The sequence below is a fragment of the Juglans microcarpa x Juglans regia genome, chromosome 1S (assembly GCF_004785595.1).
Source record: "Juglans microcarpa x Juglans regia isolate MS1-56 chromosome 1S, Jm3101_v1.0, whole genome shotgun sequence".
NCBI lineage: Eukaryota > Viridiplantae > Streptophyta > Magnoliopsida > Fagales > Juglandaceae > Juglans > Juglans microcarpa x Juglans regia.
Genome location: NC_054595.1, coordinates 19,178,251 through 19,189,203, shown reverse-complemented (window position 1 = coordinate 19,189,203; position 10,953 = coordinate 19,178,251). Strand labels below are relative to the sequence as shown.

Sequence of the window (10,953 nt, the reverse complement as noted above, 5' to 3'; positions counted from 1 at the left end):
TTAATATTATTACCTGAATTACACGCCTATATTTTAACCCTAAAAATGAAAAATAATTAACAAATCGCTTTATATATATATATATATTAAATTATCAAGACTGTTGTGCTATATTTTTATTTATCATTCATCTCAAATTATATTATGCTAATATTTAGACAGTTCAGATTATATTATATCATCTAATTTTTGTCAAAAATGCTATTTTATCCTTTTTAATTAGTATTTTTAACATGACATCAACCGGCAATCGGTAAATAAAAAAAAAATTATATCAACATAACATTTCATAGTCTGATCTGTAAGAAAATTTTAAAATTAAATATTTTTATAAATTAAATTATGTCCGCGAAATATGTGTCATCATGCCAACTTGTAATTGCTCATAAATAAAAGATGATAAATAAAACTTGAGGGGGCATTTCACTTTTGAATAATATTAGATATAATTATGAGTTATATAAATTTTACGTAATTTTTTGAAGAAGGGGTGAGATTTATTTTTAAAAAATTAATTTTTTTTTATATAAAGAGCAGGAATACACTAACAATCCATCTACAGTTTATCATTTCTCATATTCCAAGCCGACTGAGAGAGAGAGAGAGAGAGAGAGAGAGAGGATAAGCCATAAGGTGGGCTGGCGGAGGGTGACTTGAAGATAAAGCGACAGGGCGCCGCAATCTGAGCGAATTGGGATTCATAATTCATTCAGCATAGGGGAGAGAGAGCAATGCATTCGAGCAATCGTTGTGGGCATTTTGGCGAACAGTTACAGGACGCACTCTCATCTTTCCCCGCTTAACTCATCTTATAGGCAGGGCCAAGAATACTCAATATTTTAACAACCAATCTATATATAAAGTTTTGGTTCATATGAATTAGAACTCTAATCCATCTAATTTTTCCCTTTTTGGTTTTAATTTAAAGAATAGTGTTAAGTATTAATGGGAAGTCGAATGTAATTTTTCTTTTAAAAACTAATGCAACAAGATGTCACCAAGGAAAAAAAAAAGAAATATTTTAACTACAAAGTGATTACATAAAAAAAACTCACAAACTGATATGACTTGGTGTGATTAGTTAGATTATAAAGTTATTTTTATTATAAAGTAAATCTAACAAATTAGATAAAACTATGATAATTTATGAGATTATTTTGTATAATTTTTTAATGAATGTAGAAGTACTTGAAAAAAAATATATATATTTATTTTTATTATAAAGTAAATCTAACAAATTAGATAAAACTATGACAATTTATGAGATTATTTTGTATAATTTTTTAATGAATGTAGAAGTACTTGAAAAAAAATATATATATATATATATATATATATAAAGGATGAGATCTCAATGACTCACAAATTCATCAATTTTGATAGAATCTCCAAGAAGGAATTAAAATCATGGCACATGGCACATGGCCTTGCTTTCTTGGTTAGATTTTCTCAAGCAACAACACAAATGTCAATGTTCTATCCATATCCGGCCTATCCATCTACTACATCTTAAAAATAAAACTACATATTTTTAGTGGCATTGAAACGGCCACATTATTGGGAGATGACATCACTGGATATTGCAGTTTCCAAAGAATTGTCCCTTCGTTTGTTGATTACCAAGTTCTAGAGAAATTGCCCATTACACTTTCTTTCAACTGGAGGGAGTTGTACTCCCCTTTTGTTTTTTCTATTCTCTCGCGTCCGTCTGCTCTCTTTACTCCCGGCGTCCGTCGCCATCTCCTCTTCCCCTCCACTCGCCTAGATCTTATGTATATATATATTTTCGCTTTCCCTTTACTTTTTCAAATGATAGTATCAATAGATACCGATCTACTGCTCGCCAGCCATATCTGACCACCAAACGCCCTTCCAAAGGAATCCCCAGCCGCCGATCTGTCAGACGGTGGAAGAAGTCTATCCAGCCGAGTGGCGAGTGTGGCTCACGCGTGGATTACAGTGTGCGTGGGCCTCACGCGCCGCAACATCAGAAGGAGATTTATGCCGCCACATGCAGCGTCATCAATGCTAGCGGCTTCGGATCTTTCAAATATGCGTGCTCGTTTTGTTCTCAGTGTAGTCCGTGTCCCACACGAGCCACCACCTTCGGTGGTGGTCATTTACCGATATATCAAATTATCTTTAAATTGTTATTCTCCTATATTCTTATTTTTTCTAACCAGTGATCAAGACGATGTAATCGTGATAGTCTCTTACAACTAGACCGGATCAATAAAATGCAGCATACCTCTCTCGACTGCGACTTTTAGTTGTAGGTTTATAGTTTATTTATTAGACTATATTAAAACCGTTTTAAAACGACATCTCCTTGTAAGATTGAGAGTTGAAGTCAAGTTTTTTACTTAATAACTCGATTTTTTAATTTTATTTTCAGTGTTATTTTTGTTGTATTTGAGATAATTGTTAGAGATTCTCACTTCACTGAATTTTATATCTTTGTAACTATTTAATTTATTTATATAATGCTTCACTTGCTGAGAAGAGGAGGAGAGAGAAGGGAAAAAAAAAAAAAACTGGCTGGAGTTGTAGGGCCCAATTTGGGGGGATATGGGGGCTGTCTGTGCAATCATCAATGTTAGATTGGACCCTTGCATGCATTACAATAAACAAACCTTCAACCGCTACCTGAAAACAAAGTAAGAAGGTCTGGTATTGACCATAGGTTACTACTTCTCGGGTATCAATATGTTTTTATTTGATTGAAAAATATTGAATTTCGACGCAAATATAAAGTAATGTTTTTGCTGTATTTCATTCTCTATGTCCCTTTTTGTTTTTAGAGTAATACTATATATAATTGTATAATATACAAATAATATTGTGTAGTCGTTTTGAAAAAAAATCAAATTTATTATTAAAAAATTAATTTCTTTTTATGTAGATCTTGTATTTATTTACTTTTTTTAAAGTGATTACACGACGTTTACTCACTCACGACTGTAATTATCATTTCTCTTATTTTTATTATGACTAATTTTTTGACACAATGACTATATTATATAAGTTTGCGGATGAAATATGGGTGCAAGGTTGTGCTACCCACCCCTCTTGATGCTTCTATCTGTGAACCAGATTTCATTACCACTTGATCACCAAAGGTCCAAAGCTCGTCCCCATTTCATGCCTACTTGGTCTCCTAAGATAGTCACTTATGGGACATAACCTCATATAAACTGTTTGTACATATTTTATACAGGAAATGAAGAAGATTCTAATTAATTCTTAATATTATATTTAATAACCTATTTTACGATCAACAAAAGCAATCGCGCCACTTCAATATTAAACATAAACTTTAATTTTTAAAACTACCCTCCATTTCATATAGAGTTATAAAAATAAATAAAATAAAAAAAGAGGTCATATGTTTGATATTTTCATCAGCTGAGTTTGAAATAGAGTAAAATAATTAATTTCTTTTTCTTTTTTCTTTTTCTAGAAAGAAATTGATGGTACTTATAATGGTTGATCTATAAAAAAAAAAAATGAAATTCCAATTTAAGACAAACAGCCAATTCCATTTTTAGAGGCCAAGGAGAAAAATTAAAGCAATATTGTACTGTTTTCAAACATCTAGAAAGTTTGACGAGAACCAAACAGAAAATTTGTTCAACTTATTTATTGATTTATTTTTATTTTCCTTTGATACAGTTGGTAAAGCAGATGCATGCATGAAACCCTCCCATAATACAGTTGGTAATACGTACAGTTGGTGTTTATTCCATTATCAACATAAAAATCGGCTCTTACCAAAGCATTGACATCAAATTACAACCATGCAAGCCATTCCAGCATCACAAAACTGTAACAAATTATCATTACATGACCAAGTCAAACTCTCAGTCTAATTCGTTCCAATATTCTATATATCCACCAACTAATAAAAGGATCGAGAGAAATATCAGATATATATATATACACACACACCCTTTTGCTCCTTCATCATCTGATCATCGATCCAGCAATATTCTCTTTATAATTAATTTCTTTCCAATTTTAACAAAAAATGGGCTGTGGGGAGTCAAAAGTACTACTGGAAGTTGCCGCGTCAAACACCATCATCAACCACAGGTCATCCGAGCATGATCCCGATTCCAAGATGAGCAAAGACATAGAAACCATCCCCGAAGCAAACACCACAGATAACACCACAAACTCATCGCTGCAACAACAACTTGAGGCCGAAAACGAAGACAACAACAATGACTTGGGCGGGGCAGAAGTTGCGGCGGATGCCAAGAAGATAGATGAAAACACGGCAGCGAAGAAAGGAGATGATGAAAAAATAATAGATAACGGGACAGCTGCCGGGAAGGAAGCAGACAAGGAAAATGGTTTGTAACCTCGACATTATGGCCCTTAGGATTTGACATCATCTAAACTTGTTACAACAACATCCCCAAACTCTTTATTTTTATCTCTATTCTATTCAACTAACTTCCAGCTTATATATAGAGGCCGTAAAGGAGGTGGGAGAGCGTGTGATCAAGGAAGCAGAATCAGAGACGACGGTTGAAGAAAAGAATCAAAATGCTGATAACCAGGAGGAGGTATATAATTACTCATCAAATCATTTTCACCTTAATGAAACTATATGTTATGACTACCCTCAATTGTTAAATGAGATTTATAAGTAGGACTTGACAAATTAGGGTTTGGTTATATATGCAGGAACATACGGCTCATGATACATGACATGGCATGACTACCTACCAAGAAGGATGAGATCACAAAGTAAAGGAAGAATATTAACAAGGAGATCATCATAATCATTTGAAGTTTAATTTTCATCACGTGCTTAATCCATTCATTTGTTTATCAATAAATTTATGTAATTTGTAATTTTAAATTAATGTTTTAGATCAGGCTTCTACTTCTTTACTATATATATTACCTCTGTATAATTTTCGAAGCATATTCTTTTGTTTTTTATTGAGCCACCCATCATTTATTTAATCAGTTCTATTCTTTTATAATTTTCCTTAAGCATTATTATTATTATTATTATTATCATATATCCATAAATTTGGTAATTTAAGTTTAAAGGTATATAATATTTGAGAAGTCATGAAAATAAATTTATGTAATTTAGAAGTTTAAAGATTAATAATGTAGACACTTCCACTTGTTTCCTATATAACTATTTGTTTTCATTTCTTTTATTAAAATCAGTAATAAATTTCTCATCTCTATTTGGGAAAGTTTGGAGAACTCCAATGACTCTTTACAGTGGAATGTAAGGTTCAATATTAGAGCTGTATAGGCCGATTGGGAAGTAGGGATTATCTCAGATTTTTATAGCATGTTGCATGCCTTGAATATGGAGAGCAGTGGAGAGGATGGATTATTTTGGATTCATCCTTGGAATAAAAACTTCTTGGTCAGATCATTGTACAAGGTTATGTCGATCCAATCATCTGATGGTTTTCCTTGGAAGTGCATTTAGAGAAGCAAAGTGGCCCCTCAAGGTGTACAAGGTTATCTCATGGGAAAATTATAACTATAGATAGTTTGAGAAAGCGTGATCTACATGTTATGGATTGGTGTTTTGGTCCACTTCTCCATACAAAGTGGTAAAAGGAGATGGGATGAGATTTTTAATAGGTTTGGTATTGCATGAGTGATGCCTAAAAGGGTGGTGAATGGATGAAAAATGCTAGTTTGCCCTCTCAACTTGCCTCCTTGAGTAATATTACATACAATCGTTAGAGTGCACAAGCGCTACGCAATTGTTTTAAAAAAGAGTATAGTCAATTTTTAAAAAATTAATTTTTTTTCATATAGATTCCATATTTACTTATTTTTTTCAAAGAGATTACATGACGCTTGTGTACTCTATGATTGAATATCATTTCTCTATATAGAATGAAAGGAATGGACGGCATTTCAAAAATTCGCTAGCAGGGATTATAATTTTTTTTTTGTTTTCCATACCTTGTTACTTTGGGCAGCTATTGTATTGGATGAGACTAATTTTCATGATTTTTCTGGGCTCTTAGCTTATAAGTAGGTATATTTTCTTGTATATTTCATGTGTACTTGGACTACGCATAGTTATGCAAATTAATAAATTTTCTTATTTCTAAAAAAAAAAAAAAAGTTCCACAATGTTTGGTCATATTAACACCGGACGAAGATGTACACGATGGACAATGATATATATACACATTCCTTCCCAGCCCAAGCCACAGCCCCCTTGCAAAAAGAAAGTGGATACGCTCAGTGGATACTCTCAGCCATTTGTAAGAGCAACCATGCTCTGACCAAATTAATTCACTACAGGTTTGCTCCCAACATCTGACTCTGTATTCAATCTGATAACTGGACTTGCGGGAACTCTGGACAAGACCACGTTTCCACTGAGATCCATTCTGCAATACAACGCCACTTGGGGATCCATCCAAAATCTGCATGTTCCTGGTGCATTGGACATTAATTCGATGCCATAATAAACTAGATGATCCGAGATGCTGGTGGCAGTGACCGACCTGCACAAAATAGCCAAAGATAGCATCTTTTCTGACAAGACTGTTACTGTTGAACTTCCAAAATTCAATTATACAAAGGGTAGAATGTCGAAAGAAAGGCGTATCATCGGAGAAGGCTAACCTGCTACAGGATGGGTCTTCTCCGGTTCCATCGCAGACCTTCTCGGTTTTGTAAACCAAACTTCCCAATTCAATGTTGTAAAGCCAAACCTAGAATTAAGATAGGTTGGAAGCAAATGAGGCAGGGTAAAAGAGATAACAGAAATATTTCATCGATTCGGTTAGCGAATGGATACCTCTCTTGGGAAGTGGTGGTATGTCTTTTGAGGGAAATAGTGGTAGTATGGTGGTAAATGAGGTACAATATCATGATCGTTTATGACTCGAATTGCATTTGGGACAAGTTTGCTATAGCAAGATGCAAATGCTGCATTGCCAATACGAGGTTGTCCAAATGTCACGACTTGAATATTCTGGGCCTCATGATTGACCTGTAATTAAAAAGATTTTTTTTATAAGTGACCTGTAAATAAAAAGATATTACTTCAAAACAACAATAATTTCAACAATTGTGCTTCCAGGTAAAACTGTACATTAGAACTAATTTCTAACAGAACATCTGAGAAATGTAGCAGCGCTAAGCGGAAAAGAACAGCTCATCAAGCAGCGGTTAAAAAACCAAGTAATAAACGAAGGACTTTACAAAAAGATTTTTTTTCTTTTTTTTTTATAGATTATACAAGATGATGGAGTACCACAACTTCCACATGCATTAAACAACAACCATTTGAAAAAACTTTACTGATAGCTGTGGGTCTTTGGACTAGATGACATAACATGCACAGTATAAAAATATGCACGTGTTTAAGTGTCAGGTCACAATTTCTATGTCCACACGCTACAATCAATGAGTGCAGATGCCAACACCCCAACTCAAAATTGATCCTAAAAAACAACATAGCTCAAACACAGGATTTGTAACAAACCTCCCAAAGCATTGGAGACAATGGAAACGAATCACACAAAAAATTCCCAGATTACCAAAAAAGTTTATTTGCAATTACCTTTAGATCAAGTCCACAAAATGCGGCCATTGCCCCACCCATTGAGTGCCCAGTCACCATGATGGGAATGTCTCCATACAGTTTCTTTGCCCTTTTAACGGCATTTAGAACTGCAGGGCGTATAGTTGTGTTGTGGTAAGCATAATAAAATCCATGGTGCACCTAGAAAGAATGAAAAAGTTGCTGAAAATCCATATTCTTCAACTCTTATATATAGCAACATATCTCCACAATACATACCATTGCATTATCCATTCCAGGGTACTTTAAGTCAAGCTGTTTCCAATACAAGTCTTCAATCCAATTCATTATGCTGTATAAATGCAGTTCAACGGTTAACAGCAACCAAATAAAAGAAGATAAAAAACCAAGGTGACCTCTGCACAAAGTGACAAAACCAGTTTCATATTGAAAGCTGAAGTATTTTGCCATATTTATAGTACTCCCTTCGTGTAACAATCAATTTTCCAGTAGATCTCATCAACTAGAGGACATCATCTAAGCATTCAATATCACTTTAACATACTAGCTTGGGTCAGACACCCTCTTTCTGTGCACACCCTTTTACTCGTCATACAACAGTCAGGACTCAAAACATCACTAAACAGAAATTATGAGTAAATACGCCACTAGAATATTACCTGTGTTCCTGAGTTCCTCTAAATGCAATCACGATAGCATTAAGATCCTTTGCCACCCCAACAAAGCCCTGAAGTAGGTTAGGCATAGTTATATCAATGGCCAGAGAAAACCTCCAGTAAATAAATATATAGCAGGATAAGACCAGAAAGGACATGCTACTATTTAAATTCCATCATGAAATGAGAATGCACCTGTAAGCAGTGCTGAACGTCAACAACCAACTCTATGATTTCAAATCCCTGTTTCAATAAAAAGAGCATCGGCCCAACAGTTCTAGTGGGAAAAACGAAAAACACCATCTTCTAGCACATACAAAACTCAGCATACTCTCGCAATTAAAAAAACATACAAAGCATATAATATCGTCCCAGTACCTTCGTCAAACCATCACATCTTTGGCACGTCCAAGTAAACAGTTCTGTCAAATCTGACATGTACACCTGCAAGATCAAAAGCTTCTTTGAGTCACCAATCTCATGCTACAGAATCTCTTAGCAGTCTCATTTCATGCTAAAATCTTGGCTATTGCAATATGAAGCAACTTGAGATTCACTTAATTCAAGCAACAGATGCAACTTGACTTGCACCATTTGGAACTCAGGTCAAGTACAAGTTTGAAAACCTAGACTAATTTTATTAGCACATTAACTAGAATGCAAATTGGGACAATCCACTAGTCAAAAGCTGAGCTCAAAACTTTTTATAGGACCTCTCCGAACTTTATATGCCACCAATTATTTTGAGATAGTGTCTCCTTCGTGGTAAATTCTGTTCAACTAGAAGCTGCCTAAAATAACTACTGCTTCTCCACGTCATAGCTACAGCACACCAGCTACACTGAGCAAATTGTACTGGTTAACATGGTAAATGGCAGGACTATAAATTTTCCATGACAGTAATCTTTTATTCAAATCGCTCCTGATTTAAAAAATATTTCCCCTAGAGCTTACCGCTGAAGCATACTCCACCAATACTGCAGCAAGGGTATGATTATAAATAAAGCTATGATCCCCCTTGACCTTGACGTTGAGTTCTGCAAGTAAACCAGGAAACTTAATAGAATGAGTTGTAGAATATAGCCCTCATATGACCAGCTCGCTTGTAAAGCGGTATGACTCTCAACATGCACGATACACATACATGCAATTAAATGTGTAATACTCCAATAGGCTTAACTAATTAAGATAGCTTGAGCAGACTTTAAGCTAATCCCGGTTGTCCAAATTTCAAATGCAGACAACATATCTCTACTGGCAAGACATCATGGCTCGTTGAAAGCCTCGGGTATTGAGTGGATCCAGGTCAGGCCAATTGAAATTCCTCTAATTAAACAAAATCTTTCAAAATCGTTTCCTAAAGTTTCCTATTTCCTGAGAATAATCAACTACTTCCATCACGCAACAAATATGCTTGCAATGCCCATAATGAAAAATCCCCACGAGCTCGAAAGGAAATTAGAATATATTAACACCTCCAAAAGAAGGCATTTTTCTCCCAAAACAAAAATCGATTTATCCGGGAAATCAAAATCAAACATGCTCATGAGGAATCCTTGAGAGTTGAAATGAAGTACAGAACTACGGAAGCTTATGAATTTAAATATATATATATATATATATATATATATATATATCAAACATAAATGACGTTACGGACTCTAAATCATACATTAATTGAGAGAACGAGATTTGAAAGTTCCATTTGTTACCTCTTCCACTAGAAAAGGCAAGTAGATAAGTAAAGATTGCCAATATCAACCAACAACTCTTTCCCATTACTCTGTCAACAGAAACAACGCGAGCGATAAAACAATTAAAAGTTGCAAACAATAAAAAACCCAAAAGATTATAAAATATATTTTTCCTCCTGGTTTCTAGTCATGAAACAATACCAAAATCCAAAGATTAGCAACAGATTTAGAATTGAAAGTCGAATTGACAGTAAATACCGCATAAAATTCGGACCCACTTGCACAGTAAATTCGGTCCTCCAGAAACGATCGGAGCGTGCCCGCGGAGGCTCAGAGCTCTGTGAGGCCGCTGCAACAACGGATCTTTCGGTACTTTGCTTCGGACTTCGACCGTACAGAGAGCAATGCCTGATTACAGACAAGATCAGAACAGAAGAAGGTAGACCGTAGGACGGAAAAGTCGCCAAAGGAGTTCTCTTTTTTCCCTTTGCCGAAATTACCCCGACTCTTCTTTTGCATTTTTAATTTTTTTTTTGGTTTTTGATACGTGTGGGGGACGGGTTTTGCCATTTTAGACGTGATTTGCATTTACAAATTATTTCAATTCATCTTAATTTATTTTATCTTATTATTACAATTTTTTTAAATTTTTATATAAAATATAATAAACAATTTAATTTTTTTAAAATTTTAAAATAACTTTATCAAATTTTCATACAAAATATAATAAATAATTTAACTTTTATTCTACTATTTACAAACCATCTTAATCCATTTCAACTCATCTCTGAATCTAAATCAATTGGCCTTTGTAAAAGGTATATACCGTCGGATAGGATCTCATAATTAATTAATTTGTGAAGTTATTTAAATCAGAAAATTAAGAACAGAAAATATAATTATTCAGATAAAAAAAAATTAGAATTCATAATTTCTTATGGATAGGATTTAATATTGTGAGATTATTGGTTTTATCTCTTTCTAAACTTAAATAGTAATTTTATTATTGTTTTAAATCTTATATCTACTCATATTTAATAATATTTTT

At 34.0% G+C, this 10,953-nt stretch overlaps 1 protein-coding gene across 2 annotated transcripts; it reads right to left on the bottom strand.

The window, feature by feature from the left end:
- Positions 1–6,075: 6,075 nt before the first annotated feature.
- On the bottom strand, positions 6,076–10,474 carry LOC121246736 (lipase-like). 2 transcript variants are annotated; one of them, XM_041144987.1, is made up of 11 exons: positions 10,184–10,474; positions 9,924–9,994; positions 9,166–9,248; positions 8,590–8,655; positions 8,407–8,454; positions 8,215–8,282; positions 7,814–7,886; positions 7,574–7,735; positions 6,806–7,000; positions 6,631–6,719; positions 6,076–6,509 (listed from the first exon to the last, which is right to left on the bottom strand). In XM_041144987.1, exons 2-11 carry the CDS (start codon positions 9,988–9,990, stop codon positions 6,290–6,292), a joined length of 1,071 nt encoding a protein of 356 aa, XP_041000921.1. In that variant the 5' UTR covers positions 9,991–9,994; positions 10,184–10,474; the 3' UTR covers positions 6,076–6,289. The 2 variants fall into 2 exon arrangements, with proteins under 2 accessions (XP_041000921.1, XP_041000920.1); XM_041144986.1 differs by having other exon boundaries at positions 10,164–10,473.
- Positions 10,475–10,953: the final 479 nt, after the last annotated feature.

Excerpts from the sequence above, each read along its gene's own strand:
- LOC121246736 (XM_041144986.1), bottom strand. Across the intron at positions 9,249-9,923 it reads TGCCTTTTCTAGTGGAAGAG|AACTCAACGTCAAGGTCAAG; the intron begins GTAACAAATGGA and ends GTTTACTTGCAG. Across the intron at positions 8,455-8,589 it reads GATGTGATGGTTTGACGAAG|GGATTTGAAATCATAGAGTT; the intron begins GTACTGGGACGA and ends TTATTGAAACAG.